Here is a 21,525-nt window from a genome sequence, read left to right as displayed (position 1 = left end):
TTTTATTTACAAATAAGACACCTTTTAAATCAAATAAAATTTTATTGGTCACATACACATATTTAGCAGATGTTATTGCGGGTGTAGCGAAATGCTTGTGTTCCTAGCTCCAACAGTGCAGTAGTATCTAGAAATTCACAACAATACACAAATCTAAAAGTAAAATAATGGAATAAAGAAATATATAACTATTAGGACGAGCAATGTCGGAGTGGCATTGACTAAAATACAGTAGAATAGAATACAGTATATGCATATGAGATGAGTAAAGCAGTATGTAAACATTATTAAAGTGACTAGTGTTCCATGTCTTTATGCATCTCAGTGGACCAGCATCACATTCTGTTTCTATTTTCTGGTTCTTTATTATTTTGTTATTTTTCTTTGTTAAATTTTTTTACACATAGAAACCTTTTATGCATGGCATATCTCAGTTGACTAGCTTTTGCGGAGAAGTCCCCCCGCATCAGTAGAGAACGGATCCCTATTATAAACTGCATCACCTCTGTGGGGACTTAAACTCATCAAATCTCGTTGCAAAGTTAACTTTCAGTTTATGTAAAAACTCCGACATCATGGGAGTGAGTGATCTGTACTGATGATGACTATTGTTGTGCAGTGTAGGGAAATTTAGGGTTTCGCTTGGGCTCAAATCTGTGGAGAAAATAACATTTATTTTGAAAATAAGTCTGTTTTTCAATAATGTCACTGTATTATCGCTCCCCTGTAGTCCCAAATTAAGTCCATTCAATTGATTTGAAGATGTCACTAAAAAACAAACATCTGATACGAACTCAACCATTTTCGCTAGTTATGTGTAAGCTGTCTTGTGGCTGCAATTGTGGAGAAAAGCAACTGTCTCCTCCCTAAACTCTCACAGGCTGCTCTCTTGACAGCATAATTACCCTTGCTTAGCCACTGAACATCATTATGGAAAAGTAGATCATGATGCTCAGCAGACTACGAAACAAGGAATGTTGTAGGCTAGAAGTTTATGATAGCCATAACTGAGTCCATGGTGTTTTTTAACTCTTTAAAAAAAAACTATCCTCTGAGTTAAGCGCAAAGCACGTTCTGTGTATCAGGCAGTGTAGTGATCTCATCTGCTGTAAAAGAGCCGGTATAGTTAGCAGCTCTGATTGTCTGAAACTGGTATGTTGGGTGATATTGATTGACAGCACTTAATGGTCGGGACTACAGGAAAACAGATTCTTCCATTGGAGAATATTGAAAGTTAGCTCCTGTTGGCACTAAACATCTGATTTTTTTCAGGGATTTCTTTGCAGATTATTTTTATTTTTTATTTATGTTCAGATTGACGAAAGCGCCATTCTAAATTGATAAACGGGACGGATCTGGCCCGCGGGCCGCCAGTTGAATAGCCCTGGTCTAGACGATCATATTTGCCAATCAGGGCTGTGTATGTAAATGTTTTTAAATCTCTCTTCAGGTATCCCTGTTGCCCAGCAACACCTGATCTGGAACAACTTGGAGCTGGAGGATGAGTACTGTCTGCATGACTACAGGTGAGTTTATCAGGGTTGTGTTGATTTGGCACTTTTGTTTTCTGTTGCTTGCCGTAATGAACACGACCCTGTTCACAACTCCTTTATTTTATTTTTTACTCTGTTCAGTTGACTGGGAACCCATTTTCATATACAGCAATGCACTGTAAATGAACCATCAACTTTGATCTTTTAATTTATGGTTAATTGAAATGAGGGAAGTGGGTAACTTTTAGAGGACCTGGCTATTTGCTTATAAATTAATTCCCCTTGTAGTGAATAAATTATTTCGCCAAACCCTTATATCAATCAACCAAAGATGTAGAATTGGCTAAGACAGTCACATATAGAATGTGTTTGGAGAGCTAGCCTATCCCAGTAATGAGTCGTCAGTTTTATTAGATACAGACCCACTCCACAGATTGCAGAGGGTGGTTGCGTCATGAATGTTTGTCACTTAATGATCAGTCCCCGGTGAGATTTAGTTAGGTCTGAGTAGCAACAAAACATCCTTTTGAAGTCTTAGAAATGGAGGGAGCGAGGAGGTGGATTTGCATAGAACTGACGTTCTGTTAGAATTCCGGCGGAATTCCCAAATTAATCTGGAGCACAGACTGACGGAGGAACGATGAACGATGTTTGTTCCGCAATAATTATCGTTTGCCTGGTCTGTGTTTCCAGGGTCATGTTCATTAGGCACCGGAAGAAAACGGACAAACAGGGAGTGACCTAAGTTTTCCGCTGCGTACTGTAATGAACATGACCCATGCCTGAACGATCCAGCTAGCTGTAGGGCAAAGCAATACGATGATAGCTTAACCGAGCCAAAGGACTTAGGACAGCTTCTACCAACCATAATTGCTGACATTTATCTTGTTTTCTGTTTGTCTGTGTGTCTGCAGCATTGCTGAGGGCTGTACACTGAAGCTGGTCCTGGCCATGAGAGGAGGACCCATCAACACCAGGAGAGGTAGGTTGGGATTTCTCAGCCTTCACTGCTGTAAACCCATAAGTATTCACACAGAGTAAATGCTCCTATTTGTGGGTGTTTTAGTCCTGTAGCCTCTGTAGCAACATGTTGAGTTGATGAACACTGTCCAAGCAGTCTCACCCTCAGGTCCATTAAGGACTCAGTGATTGGTTGATTCTCTCTCTTGTACAGTGTACATGATTGATTGTACAGTGTACATGGTTGTTGATTGTTTGTTTGATTGATTGACTGACCTGTTTCTCTCTCCCTCAGTGTCTGTGGAGGACCCAGTGAAGGAGATGGCAGAGCTGATGGAGGGAGGCAGGCAGGAGGGCTGGGAGAAGAGTCTGCCTAGCAACAAGCAGGTCACCTTCCTGGTGTACCGAGAGGGAGACCAGCTCAACTTCTTCCGGGTCGTTGACCGAGGGGACGGAACTCTGACCCCTGTCTCAGAATCATTCAGGTGAATACAGTCCACTCCAGATAAGTGCTCTTCGCAGTGCAATAAAAAAATTCCAGTCCCAATTCAACTACATTGTTTTTAAAGCACGTTCCACTCTCAAACATTGTACATATCTTAGATCAGTGTGCTTTATTTGAGGAAGTGTAGGCTGCAAAATGACATACTTTCAAGCAGCACTGTATATATAGTGTATGTTAACCCTACAGGGCTGGTCATTATTTTGCTATAAAATATTAAAATAAACATATAAAATCCTTATCTAAACCCCAATTAGTAATAAAGACATTCCAAGTAAATGACAGAAACAAAAAAATATTATATATTTTCATTGTTTATTTAACAAAAGTGGTGTATTTAACAAACTCAGATTTGATGTGTGCAAAAATGTGAACCCCTTCAGTCAATAGCTTGTGGCACCTCCATTAGCAGCGATAACTTGGACAAAATGTCTCCTATGGTCAGTAATCTGTCTCTGACATCTGTTTTGAGGGATTTTTGCCCACTCCCCCTTACAGAACTCAGCCAATTGAGTGAGGTTTGAGGGGTGTCTGGCATGAACGGCCTGCTTCAGGTCCTGCCACAGCATCGCGACTGGATTTAGGTCAGGACTTTGACTTGGCCAATTCAAAACACAAATCTTCTTTCTCCTGAGCCATTCTTTGGGAGATTTGCTTGAATGCTTTGGGTCGTTGTCTTGTTGGAAGACCCATTTTCGGCCCAGCTTTAGCTCCTTGATTGATGGCCTGACGTTCTGTTCAAGAATCTCCTGGTATACCTCAGAATTCATGGTTCCCTTAATGATGTGGAGTCGTCCAGGTCCAGAGGAGGAAAAGCAGCCCCAGATCTTGACATTCCCACCACCATGCTTGACTGTTGGGATAAGGTTATTTTGGTGGTAGGCAGTGTTGGGTTTTCGCCAAACATAGCGGTGTTGATTGTGACCAAAAAGGTCAATTTTGGACTCATCGGTCCATGGAATGGACTTCCAGAAACCTTCAGGTTTGTCCAGGTGGTCTCTGGCAAAGTTAAGACAGGCAGTTTGGTTCTTTTTTGACAGCAGAGGCTTCTTCCTAGCAACCCTACCATGAATGGCATTTCAATTCAGTGTTCTTATTGTTGAAGCATGCACAGTTACCTGAGATGCAGCAAGGGAGGTCTGCAAATCTCTGGATGATAAGTTTGGGTTGGCTTTTACCTGATTTATTATTGTTCTTATGACTCTTGGGGATATTTTGGAAGGGTGTCCACTTCTAGGCCAAGTTGCTGTCATGTTAAATGCTCTCCATTTGTAAATGTTTTGCCTCACAGTGGACTGATGGAGCTCAAATCTTTTTGAGATGATTTTATAGCCTTCCCCAGACTAATGTGCTCTCACTACCCTCATCCTGATGTCCTCTGAGATCTCCTTTCCTCTCGGCATGGTATGCATTGCATTCACCTGGATGGGTAACACCGAACTGACCAGATTTCTTATCTCTATTTATCAGAGTCCTGCCCAAACTCTTTCCTAACGATCTCTCCTTTCATTCGTTCATTTGGTAGCTAATTAATTACCCACCGGATTCTACTTACCTACTTGATTTAACCAATGCAACTTGGGGTTCACTTATTTTTGCACCTGCACTAATTCCTTTTAAATTTGTCTTTTTCTACTACACGCATGATTTCCTCTACACCAACATATGGTATTGGTAAATATAAACCTGTTATGTCAGATCATAAAGACTGGTTCTGATTAAATCTGTAATTGCACAAGTGGTTCACATACTTTAAAGCAGCACTGTATACAAAAGTATGTGGCACCCCTTCAAATTAGTGTATTATGCTATTTCAGCCACACCCATTGCTGACGGTTGTATAAAATCGAGCACACAGCCATGCAATCTCCATAGACAAACATTGGCAGTAGAATGGCCCCTCCTGAAGAGCTCATTGACATTCAACGTGGCACCGTCATAGGATGCCACCTTTCCAACAAGTCAGTTTGTCAAATTTCTGCCCTGCTAGAACTGCCCCGCTCAACTGTAAGTGCTGTTATTGTGAAGTGAAAACGTCTAGGAGCAACAACGGCTCAACCGCGAAGTGGTAGGCCTCACATGCTCACAGAACGGGACCGTAGAGTGCTGAAGCGGGTAGCACGTAAAAATAATCTGTCCTCGGTTTCAACACTCACTACCGAGTTCCAAACTGCCTCTGGAAGAAACATTAGCACAAGAACTCTTCGTCAGGAGCTTCATGAAATGGGTTTCCATGGCCGAGCAGCAGCACACAAGCCTAAGATCACCATGCGCAATGCCAAGCATGAGTTGGAGTGGTGTAAAGCTCTGGAGCAGTGGAAACGCGTACTCTGGATTGATGAAATGCTTCAACATCTGGCAGTCCGATGGACGAATCTGGGTTTGGCGGATGCCAGGAGAACGCTACCTGCCTGAATGCATAGTGGCAACTGTAAAGTTTGGTGGAGGAGGATTAATGGTCTGGGGCTGTTTTTCATGGTTCGGGCTAGGCCCCTTAGTTCCAATGAAGGGAAATCTTAATGCTACAGCATAAGATTACATTATAGACGATTCTGTGCTTCCAACTTTGTGGCAACAGTTTGGGGAAGGCCCTTTCCTGTTTCAGCATGATAATGCCCCCGTCCACAAAGTGAGGTCCATACAGAAATGGTTTGTTGAGATCGGTGTGGAAGAACTTGACTGGCCTGCACAGATCCCTGACCTCAACCCCATCGAACACCTTTGGGATGAATTGGAACGCCGACTGCGAGCCAGGCCTAATCTGCCCAATATCTGTGCCCGACCTCACTAATGCTCTTGTGGCTGAATGGAATCAAGTCCCCGCAGCAATGTTCCAACATCCAGTGGAAGGCCTTCCCAGAAGAGTCTGTTATAACAGCAAAGGGGGGACCATCTCCATATTATGCCCATGATTTTGGAATGAGATGTTCGATGAGCAGGTGTCCACATACCTTTGGCCATGTAGTGGTTTCCATTGACAGAGACCGTGTAAAAATAGACCAGGTTTATATTCTTCCTCAATAGATCTCTGGTCAAGGTCCCCTGTAGCTCAGTTGGTAGAGTATGGCGCTTGCAACGCCAGGGTTGTGGGTTCGTTTCCCACGGGGGGCCAGTATGAAAATGTATGCACTCACTAACTGTAAGTCGCTCTGGATAAGAGCGTCTGCTAAATGACTAAAATATAAAAAATGTAAGGTCAGGATGGTTGAACGTGTGTCAACATTAAGGAATACCTGGAATAGTATAAAGTAATCCTACCCCCCCCCCCCCCCCCCCCATTAAAAAAAAAAGTGGTTATCCCACTGGCTATCATAAGTTGAATGCACCAATTTGTAAGTCGCTCTGGATAAGAGCGTCTGCTAAATGATGTAAAAATTCGTAACTGAAGTAGTTTAGAACAGAACAGTTTAGAACAGGATATCTGTTACACTGATTCTGACTGTCGAGCTGTTGATGTCTCCCTCGTAAAAGGCCTGTCCATGTGTGATCTTTGTTAACATGTCTGTGTGTGTGTGTTCCAGTGGTGGCTCGGTGTACAACATGTTCACGGAGGAGGAGGACAACGGCGGTGAGGGCTTGGCTTTGGGCCAGCCGACCCTGGAGAACTCTATCACCATGAACAAGATGAAGCTGCTCAAAGCCAAGATGGATGACATGAACATCAGCAAGAAGGTAGACAGATTTTACTTCCTAATTCATTCCATAGGATGTCATTAATTTCAACCCATTAACACAGTTAGGAAGGAAGAGAAAATACATCTTTATTGCCCAAAGCAATTTATTGGCAAAGTGCTTTACAGCATCCTAAACCTAAAACTTCAAAATGCAAGCCCACTTGTGACAGCCTCAATGTGTGACAGTGATTGACCAATAAACTTGCATCTTAAATAACTACTCATTATCTAATCAAAATGAGCGATTCTCTGCCTCGCCTTGCTCAAATTGAAGCCCTTAAACACACTGTATGACTCTCTCTGTCTCCACCCCCCAGCCTAAGAAGTCTGCCAAGTTGAAACCTCTGCCCCCCGTCGGCCCCCGGCCCTGCGGCAGCTCTCTGGACCCCTCCGGACCCCGACACCACCGCCTCTTCCGCGTCCTGCCCGAGATCAACCAATCCCATCATTCCGCCTCACACTTACCTCCAATCAGGGACCAGGGATCCACAACTCCCTCCCCTCCCAATGCTGCTGCCTCCGCCTCCACCCACCTGTCAATCAGCGGCCGAGCTCCGCCCTATTTCTCTTCCTCGTCCTGTTACATGCTCCAGGAGGAGGAGCCATGGAAGTCCATCCCCAAGACAATCCGAACCCCTCCCAAAGTGTCCCGGTTGGAGATCGGCAGCGCCAGGCTCATGAGGGACTGTGTGTACCCGCAGCTCCCCGTGCTCTCCAGCAGGGGGCAGGTTGATGGGGCCATGGAGCTGCCTGACCCCAGAAGAGAGGCACTGGGCCTGGGGTTGCTGGAGGAGGCGGCGGGCCTGCTGGAGCCCACACCGCCTGGAGCTTTGTACGGAGGAGACCTGCTCTCAGATCCCCTCAGCCTGGACATCTCTTCCCAGCCAGAGATGGATCTGGGAGGGTTGGATGGTCTAGGAGCCCTGGGGGTTGGAGCAGAGCTCCAACTCCCTTCCACCCCCTCTCTGCTCTCCCAAGCTGTGGGGATGAACTCTTTAAACAACTGGGCAATGGGTGGTTCTGATAGGCTAGCCTGGAAAGGTGTGAGGACACCGTTACTAGGCAACACACTTCATCATATACCCAATTCTCCTTCCTCATCATCCTCCCCCTCTAGTAGACCAAGACTACCACAACCCTTTGAGTTCACCGGCTCAGCAACGTCACCCATACGACCCAATCTCCATTCCTCCTCCCACCCCAGCACTCTTCTCTCCCATCCTCCTCCTGCTAGCCCCTCCTCTCCCCCTCACGGCTCTCATTTGCGAGGCATCAATGTGGACTCCCCAGGCAAGTGGCCGGAGATGATCAGTAAAAGCGAGGCGCGGGGAATCACCAAGCTGGCCAACCAGGCCTGTAAGGAGCCTCTCGGGTCCCTCAGCAACACAGAGCTCCTGGCCTCCCTGTCCTCCTCCAGGTCCCCAGGCAGCAGCAGCAGGGGAGTCCTAGGATCGAGCCTGGGACTTGGGTTGGGGCCTCCCGCTGTTGGGGCCTCCGGGCTTGGCAGGCTTGTCTCCATGGCTACCTCCCTTCCAGCCAACATCCAGCTACTCCAGGAGGACCTGATGCGAAGAGCAGCCACCTCCAACAAGGTAAGTAGTGAGGACAGACTATTGAGATACAACCCAGCTAAGATGAAAAATGGGTACTATCCACAAATAAGGACTCAATGATCAACTGCCAAATAGGAATAAGCAACTCAAAGAAGCACAGTGATAGTGAATTTGTGTTGTATTGTGAGGTACTGTACTGTTGTACACTGTATAGTTTTTGCGTAGCCTGAAATCCATAACCTGTTTTGCTAACATTCCACTCCTTGTACTCTGTGTCATTGCCAAACAATGTTTAGCATGACAAGGAGTTTTAATGAGTGTAACGATCGCTAAACAGACTGGTACCCAGGCTATTTTGTGCAGTGTTGATAGAGCCCCAAAGTGGAGGTGTCATAAAACCTAGCGGTCAAACTGGGAAATGGTTCCAATTGTTTTTCCACCATTCATTTTTCCCATAGGGGGTTTTAGAAACACTTAAAATAAGGGCTGTGTTTTGTGTAGACTTATCCTGGTGTGATGTTTTGATAACCATGTAAATCTCTCTTGGACAAGGTGACTTTTATTAATATATTCGGCTCTATTTACTCTGATTCGAAAATGCTAATTAGTGTCAAAGTAGACATCATGCAAAACTACAAATCCCTGCAAGCTCCTGCACGTCATCTCTAGCTGACATCTTTGCTAACAGGTTTTGTTTAAATTTAAAACTTGCACGAGACCATTCACAGAATTGTCCATTTAAAGAGATGTAGCCTATTTATTCTTTACTCCATTTAGCTAACATTAGATAGTTAATCCAGAGATTCTTACCTTTGCCTCGATTCGGCAGTCTCGTCCAGATCATCATGGTGTTTTGTAGTTCTTTATGATAGCAACATTAGCAGCTAATTAGCATTTCATTTTGGGGGGGTAAATACAGGCAAATCTATTGATTTAAAAGTCACCTTGTCCTAGAGAGATTTACACGGTTATCAAAACGTCACGCCAGGGTAAGCCTACACAAAACACAGCCTTTATTTTAAGTGTTTCTAAAATCCCCTATGGGAAAAATGAATGGTGGAAAAACAATTGGAACCATTTCCCCGTTTGACCGCTAGGTTTTATGGGTATTATGACTCATACTGTGGTACTCTATTGACCTTGTCTGAAACCTCCTCTCATCGTTTCAGTCGTCCAACAGCCTGGGATCAGCTGGAGGCTCCAGTTCAATAAGTAGACTAGGTGAGTGGGACAACCCTAAAAACCCATGGACCTGGGTCTGGTCGAAAGTAGTCTATGTACTGCACTAGGGAATAGCATGCCATTTCAAAAGCAGACCCAGTCTTAATAGAAGTTTTATTTGTACTTTAATCCTATTAAGAAGATAAGAATATAATAAGGAGACATTCTCAGATCCTCATCTCATTGAATCTAAGAGGAAATGTGATGGAAAATATATTTTTTACATTTCATAACGGAAAATTCAAAATATAATCAGAATCACCCTGGGGTGGTGGTTCTGTTTATATCCTGTTTATTAAAAACCCAAATCTTTGTTGAAAGCAATATTATTATCCTAGTAGCCTAGCACAGGGCCTGTTGTATGCAGCATAATGCTGCCCTGCAGATTGTTGCCTTTGTGTCTCTGGCCTGGTGAAGCAGGGTGGGCGGCTCAAACACACACTGCCGTGGAGCGAGGACACACACACACACACTGTCAGAAAGAGACGGAACAGCTCTCTGACCAACCCAGGGGTAGTGGCAGACTGAGACCACACGCACACATGAACGCATGTACACAGTAACAAAACAGCTCACTGACCTAGGGTTAGTGCCAGTAAGGCCACACACACACCACACACACAGCAAGTACACACACACACACACACACACACACACACACACAGGGGAGTATTATGTGAAAGCAGCCAATGCATGTTGTATGAGCATTGCAGCGTGGCATGGAAATGGCATTCAATATTAATACGATACAGCTGCAGAATGAGCACAAGCAACAGGAGAGGAGACACATTCACGTTCACACACACACACACACACAAGTTTGTGCATAGACACAATAACCCATATACACCACGCAATGAGCCAAGGACAGCAGTACGTTTGAGATCGGCTACATTGCAGTCGGACTTCACTGATCACTAATCTACAAATTACCTTGCATCCCAAATAACTACTCATTATGTAATCAAGATTAGTGATTATGTGTCTCGTCTTGCTCAAACTGATTCCCTTCAAACAGCTCATCTTAGTGTGGATGGCCTTTGAGTATGTTCTGTAGTAGTATATGAGCAGGTTAGTGAGGAGGACACAACTCAACATCCAATCTCATGGCCCATTGGGTGGGAGATTCTCCTGTCTGTTGTGTCACACTAACCTCCTTTTATATCAGTCCTGTTACGCCTGGCCTTCATCCCTATTATCTTCACGTCTGTCAGTCAGTGTCTCTCTCTCTCTCTCTCTCTCTCTCTGTCTCTGTCTCTGTCTCTGTCTCTGTCTCTGTCTCTGTCTCTGTCTCTGTCTCTGTGTCTGTCTGTCTATCTGTCTCTCTCTCTCTCACATTTCAATTTAATGGCTTTATTGGCATGGTAAACGCATGTTTAAATTGCCAAAGCAAGTGAAATGGATAATAAACAAAAGTGAAATAAAAATTTACAGTAAACATTACACTCACAAAAGTTCAAAAATAATAAAGGCATTTCAAATGTCATATGTCTATATGCAGTGATATAATGATGTGCAAATATTTAAAGTACAAAAGGGAAAATAAATAAACATAAATATAGGTTGTATTTACAAGGCTGTTTGTTCTTCACTGGTTGCCCTTTTCTTGTGGCAACAGGTCACAAATCTTGCTGCTGTGATGGCACACTGTGGTATTTCACCCAATAGATATGGGAGTTTATCCAAATTGGATTTGTTTTCTAATTCTTTGTGGGTCTGTGTAATCTGAGGGAAGTATGTGTCTCTAATATGGCAGGAAGTTAGGAAGTGCTGCTCAGTTTCCACCTCATTTTGTGGGCAGTGTGCACATAGCCTGTCTTCTCTTGAGAGTCAGGTCTGCCTACAGTGGCTTTTCTCAATAGCAAGGCTATGCTCACTGAGTCTGTACATAGTCAAAGATGTCCTTAATTTTGGGTCAGTCACAGTGGTCAGGTATTCTGCCACTGTGTACTCTCTGTTTAGGGCCAAATAGCATTCTAGTTTGCTCTATTTTTTTGTAAATTCTTTCCAATGTGTCAAGTAATTATCTTTCTGTTTTCTCATTATTTGATTGGGTCTAATTGTGTTGCTGTCCTGGGGCTCTGTGGGGTCTGTCTGTCTGTCTCTCTGTCTGTATCTCTGTCTGTATCTCTATCTCGGTCTGTCTGTCTGTCTGTGTCTGTCTCTGTCTGTCTGTTTCGTTCTCTCTTTCTCACTTTCTGTTTCTCTCTTTCTCTCTCTTTTTCTCTTTCTCTTTCAGTTTCTCTCTTTTTCTGTTTCTCTCTTTGTTTCTCTCTCTCTGTCTAGCTGTGTCTCCCTCTGTCTGCTGTTTCTTTCTTGCTCTCTCTTCCCCCCTCCCCCCTTCTCTCTCTTTGTCCTGTTACCCTTGTCCATTAACCATATCTCCATGCATCCACGGGTGTGAGAACAGTTAAAGCAATGTGGAGTGTTTTATGTAATATGTGCTTGGAAAAAAACAGTTTAACAATGTATATAATTAAATATTCCCACACTGGAACTAGGGATATCCTTCAGTTATTATTTTCATATTTTTGTCTAAACAAGTTTTAGTATTCAAGCTACTAATAGTAGGAAAATAACAATTTCCATGCGCTGTGAGGAGTCTAAGATATGTGATCACAATTCCCTCACTAGACCCAATCAATATTTTTTCCTTTACATGTTGCCTTAGTAATAGTTAGGAAACTAAACATAATTTCATGTTGATACACCAGGCCTGACTAACTGACTGCTCCTGGTGTGTTTTATACAGTGTTCTTGGCTTACTATATTATTTTGATTACTCAAAGTAAACCAGAACTATGCTTTTTTCCTCAAAGTAGAACACAACTATCCTGTATTCCGGTCTCCTCCAGGCACCCCGACATATCATCTGCCTCCAGTCAAGGTCCCGCTGGGTAGGAAGAAGAAGAGCTCTAAACACTGCTTCCTCTGTGGCAAGAAGACTGGTCTCGCCACCAGCTATGAGTGCAGGTACATCTCTCAATCCCTCTATCATTCTCTCCCTCCCTCCATCACTCTCTCTCACTCCATCCTCCCTTCCTATTTGTCAAGAAGCCTGCCCTCGCCACCAGCTAAGAATTCAAGGTAGGAAAAAAAACACTAGTCTGTGCCAGCTCTCTCCCTCTCCTCACCCTCTCTCTTTCTCCCTCCCCCTACCAGCCTTACTCACTCCCTCATTACTCATTCTAATTCAGTTTTGTCTGTTTTATGTATGTGTCTTTACTACTACTAGGTATGCCTAGAGTATGCCAGGAGTTTTTCCTGTCCAGTAGTGTTCATGTCATCAACATCATGATATCGCATGCTCCCTCACCACCACAACCCCAGTATCAAGTATCACAAGCTCCCCTGTCCTTGTTTAAGGGACACCGTGTGTGCTGGTGATGCAACAGAGTGTACTGGAACTGTGTCATCTCTCATCATAACACTATAACGGTCTGATGTTGGAGTCACGCTGGGTTCAAAAGATTGACATTGTGATTGTTTAGATTACTCAGCACTAACAAGTGTTCCATTGGTGTGTGCATCTCAGTAGTCCGTCTTTAGCAGGTTTCTTGTTGGACATAAAAGACTGTAAAAGCACCAGGAAATCAGCTCCAAGTGATTGTAATTTGGGAAATCTGTTCCCAAGTATTCCCGCGCATAATAGAGATATATGTGACCGTATACAAATGTAAGCAAGGTTTGAAATTATGTTTTAGTAAAATCGTATACATTTTTGGGCTTCTTGCGATCAATTTGCATTCTACAAATTATTGTTAATTAGGTTCCGGCCCCCTGACCATCCACTCAAGAAAAAATCGTCCCGCGGCTAAATCTGGTTGATGATCCCTGGGGTATAGTCTCTCCCTTATCTGAAAACGGGTATGAGTCACAGTTAAAGCAATGTGGAGTGTGCGTTATGCTTAGTCCAGTTTTTCTACACAAGTGGATTGTTATCTCTATTTCAGTTCCTCTGGGATAGAGAAGGGTTAGAGCTATTTAAAAAAAAGTTTGAGATAAGTGTCCACAAGAATCTCTAGATAATAAGGTGTTTCAGTACTGGGCTTGTAATTGACTGAATGTGTCACCTGAGATGTAATCCATTTAGTAATTGATTGAAAATGCAGACAACACATCAAGGTGTTGATGAAGATGTTTATAAGAACCCTTTACCAGCCAGATTCCATATGGCCCTAAAATACATGGGTTTCTAATCATATTGTGTGGCTCAGTTGGTAAGAGCACGGCACTAGCAAGGCTATGGTTGTGGGTTCAATTCCTGCAGGGACCTCCTAAACACACTTTACATTTTTGGGGGTATGCTCTCATTGTACTGTAACTAAATGCGCTCATTGTACTGTAAGTCACTTTGGTTAAACTCATATTGTCTGAGTGGCATATATAAATAGGGCTGTTATGTTCCTTTGTTTTCTCAGGTGTGGTAACAACTTCTGCGCCACACACCGCTACGCAGAGACCCACGACTGCACGTACAACTACAAGAGCGCCGGACGCCGCTTCCTCCAGGAAACTAACCCCATCGTCAACGCTCCCAAGCTGCCCAAGATCTGAGCCCCTCACCCTGTCCCCCACTCTATCCCTGCACTCCATTTTCTCTTTTGGGAATGGAGGGATGAAGAGAAAGAAATAACCGATTCACCTGAATGATTAAAAACAAAAAGAAGGAAGGAACTTGATCACCGCTGTGCTTTTTAATCACCAAGTTTGACCTAATGACGTCAATGCCAAGTGTGAACAAAACGGAGAACAGAAAATATTAGCACACAAACTATTAGCTAGCTATCGCCTCCGCTCTGGACAATGTGAACAAACTGTTGATCCACTTTCTTCGTATACTGTAACCTTCATCTTTTTCCTTAGCAAAAAAGTACTGCATGTACTGTACATAGGTGGTTTTTTAAAGCAGATGTCTGTTTATTTCATGTTTTAACGGAACAGAAGTGCACGACTCCAAGCGTAAACGTTATACACGTATCATTTTTGTTTCTTTCTTTTGTTTGTCAGATTGTTTGTTTCTTAAAATAGGACTGCAGTTCACGTTTTCATGCGACAAGTCTTTGAGAGATGCACTTTAGAATGATCATATTTATATACTGATGTTTGACTTTGACTTTTTTTTTCAAGGGAAGGCTCTTGCAGTTCTGTGTTTGTCTTTGTAATTAAGTGTTTTTATGTTGTCTTACTGTCTATCATCATGTTTTTATATCCAGTACCTACAGTGCCTTCAGAAAGTATTCATAACCCTCAAATTATTCCACATTTTGTTGTTACAGCCATCTACACACAATACCCCATAATGACAAAGTGAAAACATGTTTTTAGACATTTTTGCCAATCTATTGAAAATGAAATACAGAAATATATCATTTACATAATTATTCACACCCCTGAGTCAATACATGTTAGAATCACCTTTGGCAGCGATTACAGCTGTGAGCCTTCCTAGGTAAGTCTCTTAAGAGCTTTGCACACCTGGGTTGTACAATATTTGCGCATTATTATTTTCAGAATTCTTCAAGCTCTGTCAAATTGGTTGTTGATCATTGCTAGACAGCCATTTTCAAGTCTTGCCACAGATTATCAAGTAGATTGAAGTCAAAACTGTAACTTGGCCACTCAGGAACATTCACTGTTTTCTTGGTAAGCAACCAGTGTATATTTGGCCTTGTTTTAGGTTATTGTCCTGCTGAAGGGTGAATTAATCTTCCAGTATCTGTTGGAAAACAGACTGAACCAGGTTTTCCTCTAGGATTTTGCCTACCCTTAGCGCCATTTAGTTTATTTTTTATCCTGAAAAACTCCCCAGTCCTTAGCAATTACAAGCATACCCATAACATGATGCAGCCACCACTATGCTTGAAAATATGGAGAGTGGTACTCAGTAATGTGTTGTATTGGATTTGCCCAAATCTAACACTTCGTATTCAGGACAAAGTTAATTGCTTTGAAATTCACTGCTCGACTGAGGGACCTTACAGATAATTGTATGTGTGGGGTACCGAGATTAGGTAGTCATTCAAAAATCATGTTAAACACTAATATTGCACACGGAGTGAATCCATGCAACTAATGTGACTTGTTAAGCATATTTTTACTCCTGAACTTATTTAGGCTTGCCATAACAAAGGGGTTGAATACTTATTGACTCAAGACATTTCATATTTTCATTTTTTATTAATTTGTAAAAATGTCTAAAAACGTAATTCCACTTTGACATTATGGGGTACTGTGTGTAGGCCAGTGACCAAAAAATCTCAATTTAATCAATTTTAAATTCAGGCTGTAACACAACAAAATGTCCAGGGGTGTGAAAACTTTCTGAAGGCACTATCTCTCCTCGCCACCTCTCCTATGTGCACATGCACACTGGCATCACTGTTACAACACATCTTTTACTAAATGATCTAATACTGCACACTCCCCATTGATGAGAAACTATAAAACAGATTACTTTCATGTTCATTCAAGATCAGCTTCGACATAAGTATGCAAATTGCCTGTCAAACATACTGTATGATATCGGGGGAAGGGCATATCGAATTTCGGTTTGGGGTTATCATACTTTTTTTTTTAATTATTACTTTTAAATTGCACAGCTGTTGCAAAAACTTTTAGTTACTATAATGGAGGGATGGAATAATCTAATAACATATGGTTGTGTTTACTTGTTTGAATGAAGAGTAAAAAAAAAAATTATACAAGAACTGGTCGTGTCTGTGTAAAGAGCATCTGTGAAATGACTGGAATGTAAATATCTAATGTGGACACAGCCATTATGGGTTCAGCAGTTATCATTATACTTGGATGTAGCTTAAAGGTCCAATGCAGCAGTTTTTTCTCAATATCAAATCATCTCTGGCTAACAATTAAATACCTTAGTGTGATTGTTTTAAATTAAAATGGTCAAAAAGAAACCAAAATAGCTTCTTAGCAAAGCGCAATTACTCAAGCAAGAATTTTGCTATGACTGTCTGTGAAGGGTGTGAGTGGGGAGGGGAAAACTGAAAATGTGCTTTTATTGGCATAGAGGTTCGGAACTCTCGTTCTTATTGGTCTATTATATAATTTACCGTCTGATGTCAGGCCAAAACGCCATCCCACCAAAACAGGCTGAAATGTCATGCGGTCTCTTCAAACAGCTCTTACACTAAAAGGGAATTATAATAATTTTCACAGTATTATCCCAACCTCATATTGTGGAAATAATTGTTTTAATTGAACACAGGAAAACCTAGTTTTTGACTGCATTGGGCCTTTAAAAAAGCTATCATTTTACTTGATAACAACAGCATGTGAATTCCGACATCCATCCTTATCTACTGTATTTACTCAGTTGGTATAGCATGGCACTTGCAAAGCCAGGATTGTGGGTTCAATTCCCAGGGCCACCCAAAGTCTCTGCTAAATGGCATATTATATTACTTACTATACCTCCATTTCACTACATTACTTCGCATACCTCATTCCCTAAGCCTAATCGTATCACCCTGTCTTGTAAAAAAAAAAATTGTCCCTGTCTGCCGTTTGAGCGCCTCCAACCATCCATGGCCTAATTTTGTTCCTCAAGCACCACAGTACTGAATGGACCTCTCCTCCACGTGCCACATCTCTTTTAGCAATGTCCCTTGGAACATTCTGGAGAAGTGAGAGGATGACTGCATCTGAAATTGACTCTCGGGTATTATCCTAGTTCACTAGCTACTAGGTGACCAACTCAGTGACCTTGTGGTTAGTGTCCACTCTGAGATTGGAAGTTTGGAGGTTTGATCCCCGGTCGAGTCACACCAAAGACTGTAAAAATGGGACCTGATGCCTTTGCTTGGCACTCAGCATTCAGGAGATGAATTGGGGGTAAGGCCCTGCGACAGACTAGCAGCCTGTCCAGGGGGTGTACTTGTACATCAATCTGCCTCATGCTACAGAAACAGGAGATAGGCTCCTGCCCTATGAGATGTTCTGGGTCGGACAAGGCTTACTTAGTTAAGGCTTACTTACTAGCTACTAGGGCTCTGGTCAAAATATGTCCACGATAGGGAACAGGGGTTTGGGCTCTGGTCAAAAGTAGTGCACAATACTAGTAGTAGTACAACCTACACTGAACAAAAATATAAACGCAACATGTAAAGTGTTTCATGAGCTGAAATAAAAATTCCCAGCAATTTTCCATATGCACAAAAAGCTTATTTCTCTCAAATTTTGTGCAGAAATGTGTTTACATCCCTGTTAATTAGCATGTATCCTTTGCCAAGATAATCCATCCACCTGACAGATGTGGCACATCAAGAAGCTGATTAAACAGCATGATCATTACGCAGGTGCACCTTGTGCTGGGGACAATAAAAGGCCACTAAAATGTGCAGTTTTGTCACACAACACAATGCCACAGATGTCTCAAGTTTTGACGGAGTTTGCAGTTGTCATGCTGTTGCCAGAGAATTTAACGTTCAATTTTCTACCGTAAGCCGCCTCCAATGTCGTTTTAGAGAATTTGGCAGTACGTCCAACCGGCCTCACAACTGCAGACCATGTGTATGGCATCGTGTGGGCAAGTGGTTTGCTGATGTCAACATTGTGAACAGAGTGCCCCGTTGTGGCGGTGGGGTTATGTTGTGGGCAGGCATAAGCTACAAACAATGAACACAATTGCATTTTATCGATGGCAGTTTGAACAGGAGGAAAGAGCAGACAGGAGGAGAGCATATTACAGCACCCCTTGATATGGAGATGGAGCTTCTTAAAGGGTTCAACCTGTCAATTAAACAATGTCAGCTAAAGCTGTATTCTCAGGCCAAGTACTGTTGTGCCTGATTCACACTATAGTGTCAAACTGAGCTGTACTAGGCTGGCCTGGTTCTGCATCCACCATTGGAGGACATCATCATCCAAGGTTGGTTATGCGTTTACCACCTAATGATTGAGGTTAGGATTTGGTAAGGCTAGCTAATCCTAGATCTATGATTATGGGAAACTTTTACCCAAAGTGTAATTAGCCACAACTCATTCAGGAACCTGATTTAGACAGTTTCCTGAATGAGTTGTCTCTGTGTAGAGATACAGTGGCTGGGAAACCGGTTTCTGCACTCAGACTCCATCTCATTACAGGATCTAGATCTTATCTGTGGATATAAGAACACCGTTATACACTCTTGACCTCAACAACTTGTCATAGCAGTGTGTGTGTCTGAAAGAAATAGAATCATGCCGGTCTTAGGCAAGGGAAAAGGAAAGGATCCGTCAACCACTCACATCTTATAACGTGCTATCGTTACAAAATCAGTATTCCATTACCATGGAAAAGGTAGAACACTGCTCCAAATCTCACTCGTGAGAAAATAATGGAAAGATCTGATGTCTCCATAAATGGATTCACATGGTTGATCCATACACACACACACACTCCCCAGATGCAGACCAGGGCCAGGCAGTCTGTTTCTAATAGTGTCAGAACAGCCCAGATGGTTGGACGGTACTGCTCAGGGCTGATCCTCCCAGTCTGGACTAAAGCCTCGGCTCTTGGGTTGCGTTTCAAATTGAAAGCCTATTCCCTATTTAGGGCATTACTTTTGACCAGAGCCTATGGGCCCTAGTCAAAAGTAGTACACTATAAAGGGAATATGGTGCCATTTGGGACGCATCCTTGGTCTCTGGTTGATACTCCTCTAAAATATGTCCAACCTCCAGCACAATGGTTTGTGACCGAAATGTGATATTCGTGGTAACGATAGGTTAGATCGATAGGAAGACAATATGTATGTAATTTAAGTGAGCTTTGTTATGAATGTTTTCATATTGATTATTATCATGAGTTCAGTATTTAGATGCTGTATTGTGTATGTGTACGTGTGCTGCGGGGTGCACTTGCAAAGGCAATTCATATCAGAAAGCCAGGAGAGTTGCTGTGAAACGGGCTCACGAGGCTGCTATTCCAACCAGTCAGATAAAGGAGGAAACATTCTCTATCGATTGAAATCCAGTTGAAGTTGAGTTATCGGTTTGAGTGAGTACTCTACTTCATTTTGAAAAGCAGGGCACTGTCTGTCCTCGTATTTTTTACATTCAAACAGCCAGTTAGCTACACTGTAAAAGTAAATCCTGTTATGTTCAAAGTAAATGACTGTATAATCAACAGTAACATACTGTATAAACTGAATACAGTAGATTACCGTAAATTACATTGCATTGTGAAGAAAAATTTAACGGCCGGGAAATATTTGATTTATATATAATTTATATCATGGTAGAAAATACTACATAAAACACAGTAGCAGTTCACTTACTGTATTTGTGAATATTCAAACTAGAATGCCACACAAAAAGCACACTGGCAACAAAATCAAAGCAAATTCTCTGAAGCAAGAGACAAAAAAGTTTTTGAAAATTATTATACATTTTATATTTTATTACAATAGATTACAGTACCAGTAATGGTACCATCACTGGATTACAGTATCAGCAAATACCATACAACTTATTTTTTCCCCGTAACTTACTGGCAGCCAAGTTACTGTAAAACAACTATTTATTTTTTGGAATTGTTTTTAATATCTGTGTTTTTGATTAATCGTATGCTAACCAAAGATTAATAACAGACATGTTCCTTCTTTCGCTCTCTCTCTCCCGCTACTCTCTCCTCTTCCATCCTATCATCTCTCCCTCTGCTAAATCCTTCTCCCTCCGATCTCCTGATTCTGCCTCCTCAACCCTCCTCTCCTCCCTTTCTGCGTCTTTTGACTCTATATGTCCCCTATCCTCCCGGCCGGCACGGTCCTCCCCTCCTGCTCCGTGGCTTGACGAATCATTGCGAGCTCACAGAAGAGGGCTCCGGGCAGCCGAGCGGAAATGGAGGAAAACTAGACTCCCTGCGGACCTGTCATCTTTTCACTCCCTCCTCTCTAAAATCTAATAAAATAAAATAAAATTTTATTGGCCACATGCGCCGAATACAACAGGTGCAGACATTACAGTGAAATGCTTACTTACAGCCCTTAACCAACAGTGCATTTATTTTTAATAAAAAAGTAGAATAAAACAACAAAAAAGTGTTGAGAAAAAAAGAGCAGAAGTAAAATAAAATAACAGTAGGGAGGCTATATATACAGGGGGGTACCGGTGCAGAGTCAATGTGCGGGGGCACCGGCTAGTTGAAGTAGTTGGGTAGAGTTAAAGTGACTATGCATAAATAATTAACAGAGTAGCAGCAGCATAAAAAGATGGGGTGGGGGGGCAGTGCAAATAGTCCGGGTAGCCATGATTAGCTGTTCAGGAGTCTTATGGCTTGGGGGTAGAAGCTGTTGAGAAGTCTTTTGGACCTAGACTTGGCACTCCGGTACCGCTTGCCGTGCGGTAGCAGAGAGAACAGTCTATGACTAGGGTGGCTGGAGTCATTGACAATTTTGAGGGCCTTCCTCTGACACCGCCTGGTATAGAGGTTCTGGATGGCAGGAAGCTTGGCCTCAATGATGTACTGGGCCGTACACACTACCCTCTGTAGTGCCTTGCGGTTGGAGGCCAGGCAGTTGCCATACCAGGCGGTGATGCAACCAGTCAGGATGCTCTCGATGGTGCAGCTGTATAATTTTTGGAGGATCTGAGGACCCATGCCAAATCTTTTCAGTCTCCTGAGGGGGAATAGGCTTTGTCGTGCCCTCTTCACGACTGTCTTGGTGTGTTTGGACCATGATAGTTCGTTGGTGATGTGGACACCAAGGAACTTGAAGCTCTCAACCTGTTCCACTACAGCCCCGTCGATGAGAATGGGGGCGTGCTCAGTCCTCTTTTTTTCCCTGTAGTCCACAATCATCTCCTTTTGTCTTGGTCACGTTGAGGGAGAGGTTGTTATCCCGGCACCACACGGCCAGGTCTCTGACCTCCTCCCTATAGGCTGTCTCATCGTTGTCTGTGATCAGGCCTACCACTGTTGTGTCGTCGGCAAACTTAATGATGGTGTTGGAGTTGTGCCTGGCCATGCAGTCATGGGTGAACAGGGAGTACAGGAGGGGACTGAGCACGCACCCCTGAGGGGCCCCCGTGTTGAGGATCAGTGTGGCAGATGTGTTGTTACCTACCCTTACCACCTGGGGGCGGCCCGTCAGGAAGTCCAGGATCCAGTTGCAGAG

General features: G+C 42.9%; 1 protein-coding gene across 3 annotated transcripts; it reads left to right on the top strand.

The window, feature by feature from the left end:
• Positions 1 to 1,450: 1,450 nt before the first annotated feature.
• LOC121574577 (AN1-type zinc finger protein 4-like) lies at positions 1,451 to 14,383 on the top strand (the record flags this gene model as incomplete). 3 transcript variants are annotated; one of them, XM_045213947.1, is given in 8 exon segments in its annotated part: positions 1,451 to 1,526; positions 2,408 to 2,475; positions 2,749 to 2,938; positions 6,477 to 6,627; positions 6,947 to 8,221; positions 9,352 to 9,403; positions 12,259 to 12,376; positions 13,825 to 14,383. In XM_045213947.1, coding segments are annotated over 8 exon segments (2,066 nt in total), but the record flags the coding sequence as incomplete, so codon positions are not given.
• Between the last annotated feature and the right edge of the window lie 7,142 nt (positions 14,384 to 21,525).

Source organism: Coregonus clupeaformis, unplaced genomic scaffold (assembly GCF_020615455.1).
Source record: "Coregonus clupeaformis isolate EN_2021a unplaced genomic scaffold, ASM2061545v1 scaf0176, whole genome shotgun sequence".
Taxonomy (NCBI): Eukaryota; Metazoa; Chordata; class Actinopteri; order Salmoniformes; family Salmonidae; genus Coregonus; species Coregonus clupeaformis.
This window is presented reverse-complemented; position numbering and strand designations above follow the sequence as displayed.